General features: G+C 46.0%; 1 protein-coding gene across 1 annotated transcript in view; it reads right to left on the reverse strand.

Annotated features, from left to right (window-relative positions):
• MAP2 (microtubule associated protein 2) overlaps positions 1 to 20,407 on the reverse strand; it is a 752,988-nt gene that overhangs the window by 76,747 nt on the left and 655,834 nt on the right. Inside the window, exon 17 of the mRNA XM_029607915.1 lies at positions 18,170 to 18,225. Coding sequence (XP_029463775.1) covers positions 18,170 to 18,225 — 56 coding nt within the window. The remainder of the gene's footprint in view (positions 1 to 18,169; positions 18,226 to 20,407) is intronic.

Below are 20,407 nucleotides of genomic sequence, written 5' to 3' on the forward strand. Positions count from 1 at the left end.
GTAACAAGCAAGCTACTCCCTGCTTTTTTGTGAATGCAAATCTTTTTCCACATTCATTCAAGTCCTCTAGACTTTATGGATCCACAGTGTTTATCCCACACCCCTTTGAAGTCCTTCACAGTTCTGGTCTTCACCACTTCCTCTGGAAGGGCATTCCAAGCATCCACCACCCTCTCCATGAAGAAATACTTCCTGACATTGGTTCTGAGTCTTCCTCCCTGGAGCTTCAAATCGTGACCCTTGGTTCTGCTGATTTTTTTCCGACGGAAAAGGTTTGTCGTTGTCTTTGGATCATTAAAACCTTTCAAGTATCTGAAAGTCTGTATCATATCACCTCTGCTCCTCCTTTCCTCCAGGGTGTACATATTTAGATTCTTCAATCTCTCCTCATAAGTCATTCAATGAAGACCTTCTACCTTTTTGGTTGCCCTTCTCTGGACCGCCTCCATCTTGTCTCTGTCTTTTTGGAGATACGGTCTCCAGAACTGAACACAGTAAGCCAGAAGCCAGCCAATGAAACCCCTCCTTGCTGATCAAACTGTACCGCCCCCATGGAGTCTCGATTTGCCTTTCTTTCCTGCTTCCCTGGCTTTGGGCCAAACAAAAAAATCGGTATCCAGAGCTGCGATGGGCTGGTGGTCTGCCATGACTGGCTCTCTTCCTCCTTCTTCTGGGGTAGGGGATGTCTATTGCAGTGAGCCCTCTTTCTCCTGTCCCTGGTGGGGGCGGGAGGGTTGTCCTTCCCCCATCACCCCCCATATCAGCTGCAATTCTCCTAACTTGGGGAGATGTCTATGCATTTTGTCCTCTTCCTTCTCTTTCTGGGCAGGGTGGGGGGAGGGGGGAGACCTAGCCCAATCTGCTGCTCTTTCTGTGTCTCCTCTCTTGCAAGTGGAAACTCACAGGTTGACCCTGGTAATCTCGTGCATTATGGAAACAGCAGAGACAGCCTGCGAGTTTTAAAAATGCTTGCATGTGCTGACAGCTGAGGAAGAAAGTCAGCATGCATAGAACCATTTGGCAAGCTATATTCAGACCCTCGAGCCATAGATTAGACAAGCCTGGCTTTACACGCTAGAGAGTGCATTACATGCTAATGCATTTCCTTGAAGAATTGCCCTAAATTAGTTCAGATTTCTTGTTTCCTTTTCTGTACATGCAGACATGTTTTCTAAGGTTTTCTGGTGCAGGCCAATTGGGTGCTGGCCTCTTACATGTACCAAAATTTAAACAAATTCTTGCACCATTATCAGTATTACATTAAAGTATAGGAACGCTTTAGTAACTATCCTGCATGAATTGACTGGTTTTGCCAAAAATTACAGAATACCCTCAAAGGCATTTATCACCGCTTAATATGGACAGACATTGTTCTAATTAACATGCATCTCCATGTGGCACAAACAGCTGTAGCATGTTGCAGTGAATTTTAAATTTACACATACTGCTAATTAGCCAACAAGCATTAAGCATCAGTTTATCTTGAAGATATTTCTCTAATGATCAAAATTAAGGTACCGGTAGTTTGTTCACCAGTAAGGTAAAAATACCACTCTGTTTTGAAAGTAAGCTTAACATCTCAGCTCACTGTGAGCTAGGTTGCTTTCTACAGTGCTCCCTGTTCCTTTTATCAGCATCCATTTTGAGCCAGCATCATGGTCTCCATTTCCCAAAATGGGGTAGATACGGTGATATCACTGGTTACAACTGCAGCAGGAAATGGACCTTTCCAGACACTGTGGGGAGTCCTCTAAAGTAAACCAACTCAAAACTCCTTCCAGGGGAAAGTCACCTTGTATGTCAATAACACATCATATTAATGACTGGCTGCCATTATTTCGCTAGCTGACTTCCTTAGTTAACAATCTTTTAACTGATTTCCTTAATGAGGAAAGTGGGAGGCAATGGAGGAGGTCAGATTATGGTGCTTATTTGTTAAAACAATAAAAAAATAACTCTTGGATGAGTTTTGGGGGTTTTATCTGTTTTAATTCAGAATCAGAAGCTCTATGTACATTTGTTTTTAACTCCATGACAATCTTGGATGGAATTTATAATTTCAATGTAACAGGCTGATTTAAGGAAATCCAGCCAGGGGGTAGAAACTAAGGAAATTAGATAATGACATAATGGAAGCTCTGTCGCATACAATAATAAAACCAGTCTTTCTGATTATGAAGGGGAGGTCACAGGGGCGAGTAACCTTTTGGAACTTAATGCAAGCAGGCATTAATAGTTGCAAATGTTATAGAAGAGGGTAATCTAATTTGAACCGGCTGTGCCAGTGACATTGTTAAAAAAAAAATGGGTCTTGATCACATTAAAAAACTTAATTGGCTTGGCCACCAGACATGGGTTTGGAGAGAAAAGGGGGAACTAAGGAGGTTAAAACAATAAAGCAGCATGGAATCTGTCGACCTTTTGGGATCCTGCCAGGTACTTGTGACTTGGATTGGCCACTGCTGGAAACAGGATACTGGGCTTGATGGATCTTTGGTATGACCCAGTATGGCAAATCTTATGTTCCTATATCCTAAACACTTAGAGTTCCGTATTCAAAAGCATTTAGACAGACATTGCAATAGTTATTCGTCTAAATTGCTTACCTGGCTATATTTAGGGGGTGTTCCGTGGGCAGGCAAGAGGCATTCCAAGGAGGAGCGGAGTTAGCCGTTTAATTTATGCAGCTTACTCTGGTCGGGCTATAGGATTGTCCTAAAGTTAGTAATTAGACTGCATTGTTGAATATACCCTGCTAGCTAGCCAAATATTTTTATCCAGCTAACTAGCCAAGCTGCACAGCAGCTGAAAATGGACCCCAATGTGACTACTTGCAAAGCAGGAATGATAAGATGGAAGACTCATATCGCAGCTATCAACCAAATTTCAGGTAAGCAGGCAGTCAATATAGGTCGATTCGTTGTATCACACAGTTTGGGCTGAAATGTCACAGGTTTTGATTAAAATAGGCTTATAACAGGAATCAGTTAATGGTGCTGGATTATTGGTAAGTGAAGGGCCAATCAGGGAAGAAACAAAGTGAATAAATGAACACATAAATACCAGGAGGTGTCAGAGCTCGTGGCATTTCTGTATGGGAGAGATAAAAGACTCTGTTTCTCCTGCTTTTCAGGAGGGGGAGGGGGGACCTTTTCGGGGTTCCAGGGTGGGGGTGGGGATTTTTGCAGATTATTTTTTTTAAGTTAGAGAAGGAGGGAGGGATTAGCCCTGCTTGCCATGCAAAATTTTTAAAGAGAGATGGAAGAGTGAGGGAAGGCAGTCAGGGATCAGCCTGCTTGCAACTCTAGTATTTAAAGTGATGTGGAGGCGCCGCTGCTCTGCCACTAATTTTTTAAAATAACTAATATTGAGTAAGCTGATGATCAGCAAAGCTCTCTGTGAACAAGCGGGACTGAATTAGGCATAACACTGGGGAAATGCTGTCTGAAGGCACCAAATTGATCCATCTCTCTAGCTCAGTAGAGCTTTTACTATTGAATATTTGCTGGAGTTCCCATGTGCACTACCTCATGAGCCCTCAATCTCTTTTGGTCTGCGTCACCGCATGGACGTGTACTCTCTCTCTCTCAAATTATTTTACTTTTTTGTCCTTGGGGGTCCTTGTTTTATTTTTTTTCATTGCTGCCTAGGCAACCTCTCAAACAGCACATTCAATGCTGCAAGAAAGAAAGAAAGAAAAGAAACAAACAAACAAAAAAAGAAAGAAATAATAATAGCTTTTGTTTTCTGTTTCCATAGATCTCTGATCTGTTATTGTAGAATGCTTCTCTTGCTTTAGATAAACTTGAGCTGAGCAGGGTCTTCTTGAACAAGGCTCTCCATCCCTGCAGTGCTGGATTGCAGATCTGCTGTAGTCTCGGGATTGAGCAGGATGCAATAATTGCAGGGCCCTGGAACAGATGTCCCTGTTGCGGGGCCTGCGGCATCAAATGTTGTCAATGCAGGAGTGTGTTGACAGAAGAGTGCCCTTTAACATAGACCAGTGTACTCAATGCACTGTGCACCATCGGTTTATTCAATGTTCTCTGCACCATCGGTGCACTTGGTGCATCTGTACCATCAGTGTGTTCTGCACTATCAGTACACTCTTTGCATCTGTAGCATTGGTTCATTCTTCACCATTGGTGCACTCAATGCAATAGCCTCAGGCTCTCAGCACAGAAGTCATGGCTTCTCTCTACATCTGGAAAAACTGGAGCCTGTTTGCTCTACCTTGCCTATGGCAAACACAAGTAATCCAGCTGGGAGCTCCTACTTGGAGCCCAGTGTAGGTGTCTTGACCCGATTTTAGACTTGGAAGGAAAGCAGGTGCATCACAGGAGCATCAGGCACCATCGGCACAGGAGATTCAGGTGCCATCAGTGTAGCAGTCTTTGTTGCCTTTGAGATGTCCAAGGCCCACCTTGAACGCTGCCCCAGTGGGGCATCTCATTGCATGTGCCTGTTCACAGCCCTGTTTGTATCATCTGCTTGAGACACTAAGTCCAAAGTTTTCACAATGGTAAGGCCAGGGGCATCGCAAGATAACCTTGTTGTACTCCAAAAAGAAGACAGAATTATTCCCATTAGCGGTAGTGCCTTTTACCTCCTTGCTATGGCCTGCCAGGGTTCCAGCTGGGGGCATTAGTCCACCTCAATTGGACAATCTGTTGCCCATGATGGAGGATTTCAGAGAGCCGCCTCAAATTTTCCCTAGGTAACTTTTCCCCTCCAAGATGACCGAGGTCCACACTGGAGTGGAGTGCTGAATTTGCACAGAATTTCCATTTTCTGAGCAGAATTTTCTGAAAATGGAGCAAGCCCTGGCATGCTGCAAGTGGAGCCCGAACCATTCGCAGCAAAGATGGAACAGCCCCTGGCATGCCGTGAGCAGAGCCCGTCCTGCTCGTGGCGAAGATGAAGCAGGCTTTGGCGTACTGTGATACTGTGAGCAGAGGTCATTTGCTCAAGGCAAAGATGGACCAGACCCCAGGGAGAGTGAGTCGATGTATAGAGGTGTGTGGGTGAGTGTGTATAAGACTGCGAGTCTGTGGGGGATAAGAGAGAGCATGTGCTCAGGTGCGGATGCCAGAAAGTGGGAGACTATGTCAGGAGATTGTGAAGGAGTGTATATATGTGTGAGAGATTGGGAGCTAGTGTGTGTGAAAAAGGGATTGTATGTATGTGAGGGAGTGAGGGTGCTTGTTTGTTTGTGAGAGAGGGAGCCTGTTGAGGATGTATGTGTGAGAAAGAAAGCCTTGAGAAGGGATTGTGTATGTGTATCAGAAAGAGAGGGAGCCTGTGTGTAGGGGGTGGGGGGTATGTGAGGAAAGACATAGGTAAACTGTGTGAGGATGTATGCATGAGACAGAATGGGAGCCTGGGTGTGTGTGTGTGCATGAGAGAAATGGAGCCTGTATGAGGGGATATGTGTGTGTATGTGAGAGAGAGAGGAAGCCTGTATGAGGGGGTATGTATGTGCGAGAGAGGGAGCCTGTATAAGGGGGTGTATATGTGCAAGAGAGAGAGAGGAAGCCTGTATGAGGGTGTGTGTGAGAGAGAGAGAGAGAGGAAGCCTGTATGATGGTGTGTGTGTATGTGTGTGCGAGAGAGAGAGAGAGGGAGCAATTATGATGGGGTGTGTGTGCACACAAGAGAGAGAGGGAGCCTTTATGAGGGTATATGTGTGTGTGTGACAGAGAGAGGGAGCCAGTGTGCAGAGGTGTGTGTGAGAGAGAGAGACATAGGTAGCCTATGTGAGGGTGTATGCGTGAGAGAGAGAGAGAGGGAGCCTGTATGAGGGTGTGTGAGTGCGAGTCAGAGAGAGAGAGAGCATGTATTAGGGGGTGTGTACGTGCACTAGCGAGAGGGATCAGGAACGCTGGATCAGGTAGTCAGGAACTGCAACTCGCTACTCCAGGAGCGAACGCGTTGCAAGGCCTTGAGGGGAGTCAGACTCCGAGTTAAATCCCCCTCGGCGTCTGACGTCAGTCTGGGGGTGGAGCTGGCTCTTCGCGCCAGAGGCCCTTTAAAAGGGTTCCCTCTGCGCGTGCGAGCCCTAGGAACGGGGCTGCCATCTTCCGGCGGCGTCTCCCTCGTGGGAGCGCCGCAGCCTAGGCCGCAGCAGGAGCAGCGAAATCGCGGGCCAGGGCGCCCCCCGGGACTGGAGCGAGGTAAGGGGCCGGTCGCGAGGAGCACGACCGGTACCGCAACAGTACCCCCCCTTTTACGCCCCCTCCGCAGGGGTCCAGGTTTCCCGGAGTTATCCCGGTGAAATTGGGCCAGCAGGGATTTGTCCAGAATATTTCGAGCGGGCTCCCAAGTGTCTTCTTCGGATCCACACCCCTCCCAAGCCAGAAGATATTCCCAACGATGGTTGTGGAACCGTATGTCCAGTACCTCCCGTACTTGGAATGTGCTGTCTTCGGCCATCAAGGCGGGGTCTGGCGTCGGGTGATGGAAGCGAGAGAGTACCACTGGCTTCAACAGAGATACGTGAAACACGTGTTCGCGTAGCGAGGAGGGCAGACGGAGTCTCTAGGACACCAAGCCTATCTGTTCTGCCACTTGGAAGGGACCACAGTATCTGGGTGCCAACTCTCGGGAGGATGCAGGCAGATGGAGGTTCTTGGTGCTCAACCAGACTTTGGTGCCGGGCAAGAAGACTGGTGCCGGGCGTCGATGTCGATCAGTGACTCTTCGAGCTTTATCAGCTGCTGTCGAGAGTCGTCGTTGGATAGCCTTCCAGAGGCGGTGGAGTTGGAGAGCTGACGATTGTGCCGCTGGTGAGGGGACGGCCACAGGAACTGGCACGGGCGGCCTGAGCTGATGACCGAAAACGGTCTGGAAGGGCGATAGTCTGGTAACCGAATGGGTGTGGTTATTATAAGAAAATTCGGTCCATGGGAGAAGAGCTGCCCAATTGTCCCATCTTTCAGAGATGAAACTGCGGAGGAAGGTCTTTAGAGAGCGATTCATTCGCTCGGTCTGTACATTACTTTGTGGGTGAAAGGCCGTTGACAGGTTTAACTGCACCCCAAACTTTTTGCAAAGAGACCGCCAATACCGAGTGGTGAACTGCGGGCCCCGGTCAGATACTATGCTCTGTGGGAGGCCGTGAGCCCGGAAGATATGCTGAGTGAACAGAAGGGCCAGCTCAGGTGCCGACGGGAGTTTGGGCAGAGCTACTAGGTGGACCATTTTAGAGAAACGGTCAGCGGTGACCCAGATCACAGTGTTTCCCTCCGAGGGTGGTAGGTCCACCACGAAGTCCGTGGCGATGTGAGTCCACGGTACTGTGGGGATAGGCAGAGGTTGTAGTAGGCCCCATGGCCGACCGTTGATAGGCTTTTGCCTAGCACATACTGGGCATGACGCTACATACAGTCGTACATCCTGCCGCACCTTGGGCCACCAGTAGTATCGGTTAAGTAGGTCAAGGGTCCTTTCTCTGCCGGCGTGACTGCCTGTGAGAGAGTCATGAGCCCACTCAGGAACTCTTCTCCGGTCCCTTCGTGGAACAACCACTCTCCCTTGCGCGGAGACGGTGGTGCTGGCTAGGCTGTTCTTGGCTGGACCAATGATGTATTACGGCGGGTCCTCCCTTTCTTCGAGGATGGCATTGCGGGATAAGGCATCCGCTCGCACGTTCTTCGATGCTGGACGGTATTTGAGCATGAAATCGAACCGACTGAAAAACATGGACCAGTGGGCCTGTCTGGGGTTGAGTCGCTGGGCCTGGCTGAGGAATTCCAAATTTTTGTGGTCGGTATAGACAGTGATCGAATGGCTGGCCCCCTCCAGCCACTGCCTCCACTCCTCAAAGGCTAGTTTGATCAAAAGTAATTCCTTATCCCCTATTCCATAGTTGTTTTCGGCTGGGGTGAATTTTTTGGAAAAGTAGGAGCATGGTAGGAGACGTCCGGTACTGGAGCTCTGAGAAAGGACCGCCCCCACGGCTACGCTAGAGGCGTCCACCTCGACAAAGAAGGGCCGTTGGGGGTCTGGGTGGCGTAAGCAGGTGTCCAGTAGGAAGGCCTCCTTTAGCTTGTCGAACGCTTCACAGGCATTGGGGGGCCAGTCTCGAGCGTCTGCGCCCTTTTTTGTTAGGGCGGTTAAAGGTGCCACCAGTTGGGAGTATTGGGGTATGAAGTGCCTGTAGAAATTAGCGAACCCCAAGAAGCGCTGCAATGCCTTTAGGCCCACCGGCCGGGGCCACTTCTTGATTGCCGACACATTTTCCGGATCCATGTAGAATCCCGTTGCAGAGATAATATATCCGAGGAACAGCAGTGACTCTTGTTCAAAAAGGCACTTCTCCAGCTTCGCATACAGGTGGTTGTCTCGGAGGATCTAGAGTACTTGTTTGACCTGCCGCCGGTGGGAGATCAAATCCTGGGAATAGATGAGGACGTCGTCCAGGTACACAATTACGCAGGAATATAATAGCTCACGGAGTACCTCGTTCATTAAATGTTGGAACACGGCGGGTGCGTTACACAACCCGAACGGCATGACCAAGTACTCGAAGTGTCCGTCCCGGATGTTGAAAGCAGTCTTCCATTCGTCCCCGGAATGGATTCGAACCAGGTTGTATGCTCCCCTCAAGTCCAACTTGGTGAATATCCGGGCTCCCTGAAGTTTGTCCAACAGCTCAGGGATCAGGGGCAACGGGTAGCGGTTTTTCTTGGTGATGGCGTTTAACCCTCGATAGTCAATACATGGTCTCAAGGACCCGTCCTTTTTTGCTACGAAGAAGAATCCCGCACCCGCGGGTGACTTCGAAGGACGAATGAATCCCTTAGCGAGGTTCTCGGAGATGTAGTCTGACATTGCCTGAGTCTCGGGTTGTGACATGGGGTACACCCTTCCGTGGGGCGGAGTCGTACCCGGTAAGAGTTCTATCGCGCAATCAAAGGGGCGATGTTGTGGCAGAAGCTCAGCCTTCTCCTTAGAAAAGACATCGAAGAATTCCACATACTGAGTCGGGAGCAGGGTTCCAGTATGCGCCAAAGGAACGTGTTGGGTAATACATGAAGTGATGCAATGCTGGAAACAGTGGGGGCTCCATTGGGTGATATGCAAGTCATCCCATTGGATCACGGGCAAGTGTTGCTGCAGCCATGGTAGCCCGAGAACCACCGGGTGTACCGCCTTCTCTAGGTTTAGGAAGGAAATCTCCTTGGTATGCAGTAATCCGGTCTGGAGTGTGAGAGGAACTGTACTAGTCGAGATACTGCCGGGCAAGGGGATGCCTTGAATCGACGTGATCCTTAGAGGCGGCTCACGGGGTTGCGTAAGAAGCTGAAGCTGATGCACCAGTTCGTGGGTGATAAAGTTCCCACCAGCCCCTGAATCTATGAGAGCCTGGGTCTCAAAGAACCCCCCCCCGGGTACCTCAGGGTTATAGGTACTGTACATTGAGGAGCGGCATTAAGACAGCCTAGGAGGCGCTCCTCAGTTGCTCCTAGGCGCGAGAGTTTTCCACCCGTTCTTTGCATTGGGATAGAAGTGTCCCTTGCCTCCACAATAGAGGCACAGCCCCAAGTTGCGGCGGCGACGCTTCTCCTCGAGAGTCAGGGATGTCCTTCCCAGTTGCATGGGTTCTTCAGGGGACTGTTCAAGAGGAGCATTGGTACTCCGGGGCCCCGGCATTAGGGGTCTGGAAAAGACAGGAGCCAGAGGACCCATTTGCCGAGGGGGCTGCTCTTCTTTGTCTCTCTGCTGGAGGCGGCGGTCGATGCGTCCCGCCACTTCAATGAGCTCATTGAGGTCTTCGGGAAGGTCCCGGGCAGCCAGTTCATCTTTGATCCTTGCGGCCAGACCCTCCAAGAATATTTCCCACAGAGCGTCGTCACGCCACCCGACCTCGAACACTAGAGTGCGGAACTCAAGCGCGTAGTCCGCCAGGGTCCGGGTTCCCTGCCGAAGCTGGAGTAGCTCCGAGGTTACCGAGGTCAGGCGTGCGGGTTCGTCGAAGGCCAATTTGAAGTTCTTCACGAACGCGGCCAGGTTGCTTAATACGGAGTCGTTCCTTTCCCACATAGGAGAAGCCCAGTTCAGAGCCCGACTGTCCAACAGCGAAAAGATATACGCCACTTTGACTGAGTCTGTAGGGAATTGTGCGGGTAGTAAGGAGAACCGCACAAAACACTGGTTTAGGAAGCCCCGACACGCCTTGGAATCCCCGGAGAAGCGTGAAGGCGCTGGAAGTTGTGTGGGAGCATGGATAGTCACCACTGGAGCCGGGGTAGGTTCCCGTATGGGTTCTGGTGGCGTGGCATCCATCCGGGTAGCCAAGCGTTCCATTGTGGCTGCCAGGGCGTCCAAGACGTACTGTTGCTGCTGTAGCCATTGTGCGAGTCCGGGTATGGCCTGGAGGCCCGCGAGATCTGCCGGATCTCGCGATCTTGGGCCGACCGGCGAAGAGAGACGATCGGTAGGCAGACACTTGCAGCGGGAGCCGAATCTTCACCTGGAAGTCCGTGACCTTCCCAGAGGAGCTGTCGAGGCCCGGACCGCTAGGACTTAGGTGGCTTCGCCCTGGAAGCCCGTGGTCCCCCCAGGAGGAGCCTGTAGGGACCCGAGCCGCTGGGACATAGGAGAGTGGCAGGAAGCAAGCGAAGACCAGGCCCAGACCAGGATCAGGGCAGGCGGCAGAAGACAGAGACGATGAGATGGACCAGGATCAGGGCAGGCAGCAGAAGTCGGAGACGATGAGACGGACCAGGATCAGGAGAACCAGAACAGGCAAGCAGGACCAGGAACACTGGAACAAGCGGGCAGGGACAGGAGCTCTGGAACAGGCAGGCAGGATCAGGAACACTGGAACAGGCAGGCAGGATCAGGAACGCTGGATCAGGTAGTCAGGAACTGCAACTCACTACTCCAGGAGCGACCGCGTTGCAAGGCCTTGAGGGGAGTCAGACGCCGAGTTAAATCCCCCTCGGCGTCTGACGTCAGTCCGGGGGTGGAGCTGGCTCTTCGCGCCAGAGGCCCTTTATAAGGGTTCCCTCTGCGTGCGCGCGAGCCCTAGGGGCGGGGCTGCCATCTTCCGGCGGCGTTTCCCTCGTGGGAGCGCTACGGCCTAGGCCGCAGCAGGAGTGGCAAAATCGCGGGCCAGGGCGCCCCCCGGGACCGGAGTGAGGGAAGGGGTCGGTCGCGAGGAGCGCGACCGGTACCGCAACAATGAGTATTAAGGGGGAGAACTGATTTTGTAGCTGCATTCTTTAGTTTTGCGATTCCCCTTTTTGGAATTTTGTCTCTTCCTTATTGTATAGCTAAGAAAGTTGTCTCTCCTCCTTTTAGTGATTGCACGACTTTCTCTTTGTTTGGGTCTTTGCTCATCTAATTACCATCCCTGACTCCTTTTGCTTTTCCTTATAATTCTGCCTGTCTTCCTCCGCCAAGTTTTATTTTACATCTTTTGTATTTTCTGAATACTAGTCTCCTTGCTCTTACCTTTTCTGCTGTCTTCTTACAGAACCGAATCAGTCTCATTTTTCTCTTCCCTATGCTAACCTATCTTTACACAGAAATCGGTTGCCTTCTCAATGCTCCCTTTTATTGCTGCCCATAGTCTTCCTTTACCCTTCAGGCCTTCATCACAGTGAGATCTCTTTGAGCCAAGATCCTAGTCCTAGCATGATTCAGGTTCAGGTCTGATCCGAACACTAAACCACATGATACAGTGATCACTAGACCCTATATTTTTCCTTGCCATGAGTTCAGTGGCACAGTCTCCACTGAACCAGTGTAGCCACCTCTCAAATGGGTTCTTCCATTAACTGCCTGAGGAATTCCCATTGTGGAGCATCCAGGACTTCCCCACTCCTAGCACACACTGTAGCAGGCAGGACCCAACCCACATCAGGCAGGACCTCTATACTTTGTGTTATTCTGAGGATGCCCCTCATCTTATTTGAATCTACTTGCCCTCCGTGTGTTCCATATCTGTATATTATTTCCATTAGCTTTTTCCAGAGCAACACATAGTAATTTAGCTTTTTCCTGAACTCACTGTACTTTAGTAGTTACTAATGTGCTACTCATATAAAGAACTAATCCTCTCATCTTTTCCCTATTCAGTCTCTTCTGGAGAGATTATACCCTAGGATGTTCACATTCCAATTTTGATTTCTATAACCAAGATTCAGTGATCTCCTCTGTCATGGTGGCTTTCAGCTCTTTAATTTTATTAACATGACTGAGCATTTGCTAGGGATGTGCAGCAGGGACGGACACAATCGATTCTGTATTTGTATTCGTCGGGACCCAAATCTGTTACATCTGTTTTCGGGGGACCCCAAATTGTCCATTAGTTATATATGGGATTCGTTTCCCATTAAAGTTAAAAAAAACCCCATCCCAATCCTTTAAACTTAATTAACTACAACCCTCCACCCTCCTGCCCCCCCCCCCCCAAGACTTGCCAAAAGTCCCTGGTGGTCCAGCGGGGGTCCTGGAGCATTCTCCTGCTCTCGGGCCATCGGCTGCCAGTATTCAAAATGGCGCCGATAGCCTTTGCCCTTATTATGTCACAGGGGTTACTGGTGCCATTGGTCAGCCCCTGTCACATGGTAGGAGCATGTCCCTGGTGGTCCAGCGGGGGTCCTGGAGCGATCTCTTGCACTCGGGCTGTCGTCTGCCAGCACAAGATGGCGCCGGCCATCCATTGCTCCTACCATGTGACAGGGGCCGACCAATGGCACCGGTAGCCTCTGTGACATAGTAAGGGCAAAGGCTATCGGCGCCATTTTGAATACTGGCAGCCAACAGCCCGAGAGCAGGAGATCGCTCCAGGACCCCGGCTGGACCACCAGGGGACTTTTAGCAAGTCTTGGGGGGGTCAGGAGAATGGGGGGTTTATTCGTTAATGATACATTGCATTCGTGGGGGTTCGCCATACGTTTCGGAACCCAACGAATGCAACGAATAGGGACCTATACGTTGCGGATTGCGCATTCATTCAAAACAAATGCGTTTGCATGCCTAACATGCCAAGATATTGATCTGCTATCCTCTAACTCTTTTCATCAGCTATCTCTTCTTTACTTCTGACTGCTGACCCTCAGATTTTATTACAGGGCTTATTCTGTTTACCTCGAATATTTTTACTTGTGAGGGAGAGTGTGCCTCCCCCCATGCTTAGTAAAAATGCTAGTCCAAGTAGGATATGAGACAATGGCAAAGTTCTACCCGGTGTACACACATGGACACGTGATTTTATAACATGCGTGCATGTTATAAAATCGGGGGTCGGCGTGTGCAAGGGGATGCACATTTGTGCAACCTGTGCGTAACGACACCTGCGGCCTTCCCTAGTTTCCTACCCCCTATTCTAACCTTCCTACCCCTTCTCCTAACCTCCCCGCCCCCGCCCCCTAGCCCTATCCTAAAATCCTTATCTTACCTATTGCGCCTGCTTGCAGCAGACGCAGGTTGCGCGCGCTGGCCCCGTCCCCTGGACCACCCCGCCTCACCCCCTCCCCTTCCCTTTCCTGAGGCCCCCGGACTTACATGCATCCCAGGGCTTCACGCGTATGGCCAGGCCTTTGAAAATAGGCCCAGCGTGCATAAGACCACCTACGCGCGTAAATCCTCGGGATTTACGCGCATACGGTTTTTAAAATCGGGCCCATTGTGTTTCATTTCTTTCATATGGTTTTCCTGTAAGTAAACTATCAATTGGATTTCTCCAGCATCTAAAATAAGATACAATTTCCATACATTGGAAGCCCATTTGCTAAAACTCATACTACTAAATTGTTTAAGTATACCTGTGCTCAAAACTTTGACGAGCAAGCTAAAATATCACTGAATGTGAGATGCATTCAATCTTTTAACACACATACTAAAAGATAACCTCAAAAGCACATGAATACTATTAACATGCATTAACCCATAAAAATACAGCTTATATGCGCTACTGTGACAAAAACAGCAAGCCTGTGCGTCAAACCTAAGCATAAAATTAAGGCTGGCACACACGGCTGGTGGTCAGTTTTGTGTGCAGAAGTGGGAGAGCATCTGGACTGTGGGAGAGAAGGTGAAAAAAGAGAAGAGACTTATCCAGGCCAAAAGCAGGTGGCTCTGATGTCTGCCAAAGAGAAGGAGGACTGGAATCAGATGTTGCCTTGTCCAGCCCCATAATATTCATGTTATTAAAATCAAGGAGAGAAACCTGCCAGCCCTGAGTCAGGAAGACCATCCCCACTCTTGGAGGACCCTGAAGCGTTGGAGCAGTAACAGCAGCTGTTCTCAGTGAGGATTCAGAATGTCTGCAGTTGTCTTTGGACAGACTAACCTCAACCTCATATGTCAGCAATGCAAGTTTTGGTGACTGACACTACCACTGTGTGTTCCAAACCCTCAAACTACTCCACTCTGATTCCGTGGCATCTACTCTTATCTGTGCCACACAGAAGTGGCCATGCCAGAGCACCATGGACCAAGGCTGGAGAGAGGCAACTCAGCTCGGGTGGGAAGAGGTTGCCTAATGAGCATCCCCTTCTAGTTCCCACAAAACGCCGTCTGTGAGGGACTTGTGGCTGAACTGCTGAGGCTTTGTCTCGGCTGCAACATCTGTATTGCAGGCTGTTCAGACCCATCTGAAGTCGTGCAGGACACAGAACAAATGCAGTACAATATTTCAGCACAATCACCGCATTCAATTGGAACTTGTAGGATTGGTCTTTGTTTGCTCTAGTTACAACATTGTGCCTTAGACACTGTGCAGTGAACAGCAATGTATGAAAAACAGTCATCATCAATGAACCTTTGGCTGAAAATACATTTTTTATCTGCATAAATGTGAAATATTTATGGACAGTCAAACATGCATGCTAACAAGTTAACACTTGGTCTAAAGTAGATGATACATTTTAGGCTTTAGTGAGCATGTTACATGGCAAATGAAGGACAGCATGCCATGCTATTTAGCATGTACCAGCTAAAGCTTCATTTGCATCTGTCATTTCTTCATTTACATGCAGTTACAACTAATTTTAGCACTTACACTAATGGTTTTTCAAAACAGTTTAGCATGCACACTAGGCCCTTTGGGCATAGCACACTATTCCAGGTGCATGGTACAGGGCCTTAGGATACATGTTAAACTTTACTGCATAAACCGCTTCATTGGGTGATGAAAGTCCTGAACATGCCAAATCCCTATCTTAACATTTTCTATCATGGGTCTGAATTGGAAATGACAGATTACAAACTATCCAATTGATACCAAAGGAAGGGGAAAACAGTAGATGCATTTGAAAGAGTAATTTGTTGGCAACAAAACAAGTATAATCCATAAAAAAGATTTTATATAACTATATCTATGAATTTAAATTAAATGGAATGCATTAGGAACCAAAGAATCTGCATTAGGAACCAAAGAATAAATCTATTGCCTCTCCACCAGACTATGTATATTATACACGTTAAGAAGTTATTATAAATAGAGCAAGTGGCAGGGCTCAGCGATACTAATTCAGAAATGACTTTTCTATTAATAAACTGTATTGCTGTCATCAGTATAACAGAGGTCTCAATTTAATTTAGCTGTGGACATGGAAGAATGTGTTAAGACAATATTATATTCTGTACAGTTAGAAGTATTAACCGCTGTGATTTTAGTGAACATGCAGAATATCAAATCAGAATACACTAAATGAAACTAAACTATTTTATACTCTGGGTTGAACCTTGCGTCTAATACAGATATCTTGAAAGATCATAACTCTCACTTAGTCATGAAAGGTCTACTATAAGTGCTATTGCACGGACTAGCAAGTGATTACTTGACATGGTCTTTCACCTTCTTTGAAAGGAGAATGAAGAAAGAGATGGCCCCTTAATTTGATATGGGACTTGAAGATTTAAATGTACTAGCTCTCAAAAATTGACTCAACATTGCCAAATTCCACTTTCAGGCTGAGAAGTCAAATGTTTGTTTACCTGCTCCTATTTTCATGTTTACATAGGCAGGATTCTAGGACCCTTTTTTTTTGTTCATTTGTCACAACTTTTGTGGATCTGACTTCTTGTACTCTACATGCATGGCTCCATAATATTCATGGAGTTTTTTATGTTATGTCCAGTGTTTACTGCATATTAGATAACCTGAGGTCCTATAGCCTCAGATAACTACTGAGTAATTTCAACAATACTCTGAGATACAAGAACTGCTGGCATTCCTCCTTTGGTGACATCTTGTTTTTCCAATGAGTTGGAGCTCATGGAGTTTTCATTGCCTTATTTCCTTTTCCAATTTTCAGGAATAAATACATTTACTACTGGTGCCACTAACCACATAAAAAGTGTATAAATGGTAAATACAAGCATTTACTCACAGAAAAAAACCAACAACAGCGTTTCTGAAGCAACCTTATCTGCCCTTTCTCCCACTGACACATACATATGTACATCAGTCATGCTTTGACACCTATCATACATGTGCAATTTCTTCTTTTGGGATTCAAGTTATTAACGATTTGAGACTCCAAACTAGTAAGTTTGTTCTGCAATTTGTTATTAATGTCTTGGGATGCTGTGTTGGTTGGCATGAAAATACATCCCTCCATTGGTTATTACATTGATTACTAGATCCACACACTGTCCTTCAGTGGTTAATGCCAAGTTTGTGTGTTCTATACATCATTGCTATACACTACCTACATGGGATTATGATAAAGATCAGCACAGGAGCATCTCAATTTGCTTAAGTTCATATTATGACAGTGGCTAAGAAAGAGGATTTTCAACCATTTTAACACAAGTATTTCTCTAAAATTAAGAGGCCTGAAATTCAGTGCGCTGGTGAGCAGGAAATTACCTGGGCACTTTAACTCAGATATTCAGTGGCACTTAGCTGAATAAGTCTGCCACTGTATATACTTGGCAAATTTACCCGGGCTAAGTTACCGGGATATCACCGCTAGCTGTATAAATTTTAGCCCTGCCCCCAGAACGGCCCTTGCCCTGTCTCTTTTTATCTGGCCACATTTTCGCTGAGTAATGATTTACCCAGGTAAACTTTTGATCTCTAAATAAAGAGCTAGCAAAAGGATGATCATCATCACTTTTATTGAACTAAACATTTGCCAAGGAAGACTTTATTCATTTATATTGGAGGAGGCGCACTACAACAGGTACATTTTCAGGCTGAATTCAACTGCGGAGACCTTACTTTGAAGGGGGATGATTTTTTTTAATTAATAGCTTTTAGTTCCTTTATTTTTTGAAAAAGGGATTTTTTACATTGCTTTTTTTAATTTTATTTCTTAGGCATATTTTCTACTTAGCTTTAGAAAGAAAGAGTAGAAGGGTAGGAGCTCCCTCCCCCCACCCTTATTTCAAGTCTAACTTTATAGACTAACCCACTAATTAGGGGGTTGGACTACACAGAATAACTTGACCTTGACTGGCAGAGTATCACAAGGAAGTAATTTAGATAAATTTAATTACTGTGGAAACAAAAAACACTTAAGTAAAGTTCAGGAGGAGTTTAATTAGTAACACCATGGTAGATACTTCAGGTAATTAATTTTCAGGATAAAAGAGAAAAATACTGCTTGGTACTAGAAAGAGGACAGCGAGCAAGTGAATTAGATCATTTTGTGTTTTCTGCAAATAGAACAAATTAAGTACATTTCTTGTGAACTGATTGATAGCATCATATTAGATCTTGTGGTAAAAATAATTTCTAGTTGCTCTGGTTTATTTTTATATTTTCAGCAACAGGAGTCTACAAAGGAAGCAACCCAAAACTGCACACCTCATAAATTTATAAAAATGTATAAAAATACTGCAATCTCAAAGAATAAGATAAGACTCTTAATACTTCCAAGTATCAAATGAGCATTCGAACGGGACCACAAGCAGGGTCTCTGAAGGCAGAGGTGAAAATTAGTTTCCACAGGCTAGCTAGTGTTACTTCCAGGGCGGGTAGGCAGACTGGATGGGCCATACGGCCTTTTTCTGCTGTCATGTTTCTATGTTTCTAAAATATATATTTTCAAAAAACAGAAATAAAAATGTGAGATAAGAGGTAAAAGAAGCACAAGGCCTTATATTCCCGACAACAAAGTTATAGAAACAAATCAGACAATCAAAGAGAACTAGCTCTAATACTTTCAAAATATGGAAAATATACATAGCAGGTTTTACTCACTGTGATTTTGTCCCGGGTTTGCCTGAATGCGTTGGAAGCCTGGGCTGATTCACCCGCTGTTGTTAGACATGAAAAAAGAAAACACATTAAACAAAAATTATTTGCATTGCTGTGGCAGATTCTGTGTGAACAACAGCTGGAGCCATTACTATTGTTTGCATAAATACAGCTATTCCAAAGAATTATATAACATTTCACATGCCATTTTATTTCAGACCAAATAAATGGGAGAACAAAACATATCAAGGCATGAAGGAGGGGTTCAAGAGAAGGGATAGGCAAATCTATCTCCTTGTTTTTGTGTTTAGCAATTTTTCCCCTTTTTGAAACCATCCCAAAAGTGTTATATACTGAAATAATGATTTAGCATTGCTCATATATATACACACACACACATATATATATAATTTATTTATTTATTTATTATTTCTGACACTTATAATCTGCTACCTCCAAACATGTGGTCGGTGCAGAGTACAATCAACATATACAATTGAGGGTAATTTTCAAAAGGATTTACACATGCAAATGTAACTACTATTGTATCAAGTTTCAAAAGCCATTTACCCGGTAAAATGCACTTACATGGATAAATCCTATGGACAATTCAATGGCATATATTGTAGCAATTTTCATAAGCCCACTTATACATCTAAAACCCATTTTTAAGTGTGTAAATGCTTTTGAAAATCAGGCCATATGAGTTCTGAAGAAGAAAAAAAAAATATATATCTATATATCTGCTTCCAGAACTCTAAGTACTTCCATAGTTAATATTGCCGCATGTAGTCTTGTCCAACTGATACAAAGAGAGAGAACACAAGAAAGACAAAAGAATCAATCTGACAAATGCAGAGTTCCAAAATTCAAGCAAAACATTTCATCCATGCCCAGCATTGATTCTACCACTTCTGTTACTGCTGTGTACGTTTGCTGTAATCATATAGAATGCATTTGTTTCCCTTCCGATCTTCAACTTACAGTACTCTCCAACAGGTAAATGTGCAACTGAGTAAGAAAGAATGGTGCCGCCATTTAGTGACTCACCCGAGAGCAGAACAACGCCATTATTGGAACAAAATATCTTGATCATGGCCTCAGTGCCTTGCAGCTGTGCTACCCTGCTTCCTAAAAGTGTTTCTTTGCAATAAGAGTAAAGTGACGTTTCCTCTGACTAAAAGAAAATAAAATATGTTTTCCCCAGTTTTCCCTTGGCTGATGTTGCCAGTGACATTCAAACTGTGATGTCACAATCGCAATGCTGCTAAATCCTTCAGCCAATCAGATAGTAACCTGCATTACAAACTACTGAAGGCCAAAATCCAGATGAAGAAATATAAGGGTCAAATGAGGGGCTACATAAATGCACATTTTCTGTTCTGTAGTTCTGTAAAAATGAATTTTTAATTGATCGAAAAATCTGGTAAGCACATGTTAGAAAACAAGGGGTCTTGTACGGTATCGGCTTTTCGAACAGGTTTCTCTTCATAAAATGTCCAACCTTAAATATGAGATATTTCAAAGAAATATGGCATGAATGTTGGGTATGAGTGAGGATACTTCCCACCTTTATTTTCAGGGTAGTTTGGGTTATTTAACATTGTCACTGGAGGCTGACGGTCACTGGCAGGTAGAATTCAGTCTTGGTTAAGGATCCATTATGTATAAACACACAGACCCTGTACAGATGCACACATGTAATCCTATGCACAAACAAGGATGATCTCAGCTCTTTTATAGTAGTTAGGGTAAGTTGGCATGCATCTAGATTCAATACCATATCCATAGAGCTATTACTTTTGGGTGTTAGTCAACACCTGCACCTCCGAGGTAGTGAACGTATATAACAGTACAATACATATGAAATACTGGAAGGGCCCCACTGATTACTGGAGACTGTAATGGAAAAACAATTTGCAGACCTAAGGTCCCTATACTACCTGAATTGTAAATCGCCTTAAGCTCAGCTTTGGAAAAGGCAAGTAATTAAATCTAAAATCCAAATCCAGATCTTAATTTAGGGCACTGGTTTTTTGGTGGGGAGCTTGACAGTTTTACTCTTGCTTCTTTCATCTTCCAGCTCAATTGGAATCAGCTTATATCAGGATACAGTGCCATAACACTTCATTCTCAACTACTATTCTTTTATATCCCCCAACTCAGGCTAGCAATCACTTTAAGGCCATAAACTATGGTTCCCTCAAAACTTGGCTAACATGGACCTTAAGTCTGGCTACT

Source organism: Rhinatrema bivittatum, chromosome 6 (assembly GCF_901001135.1).
Source record: "Rhinatrema bivittatum chromosome 6, aRhiBiv1.1, whole genome shotgun sequence".
In the NCBI taxonomy this organism is placed as follows: Eukaryota; Metazoa; Chordata; class Amphibia; order Gymnophiona; family Rhinatrematidae; genus Rhinatrema; species Rhinatrema bivittatum.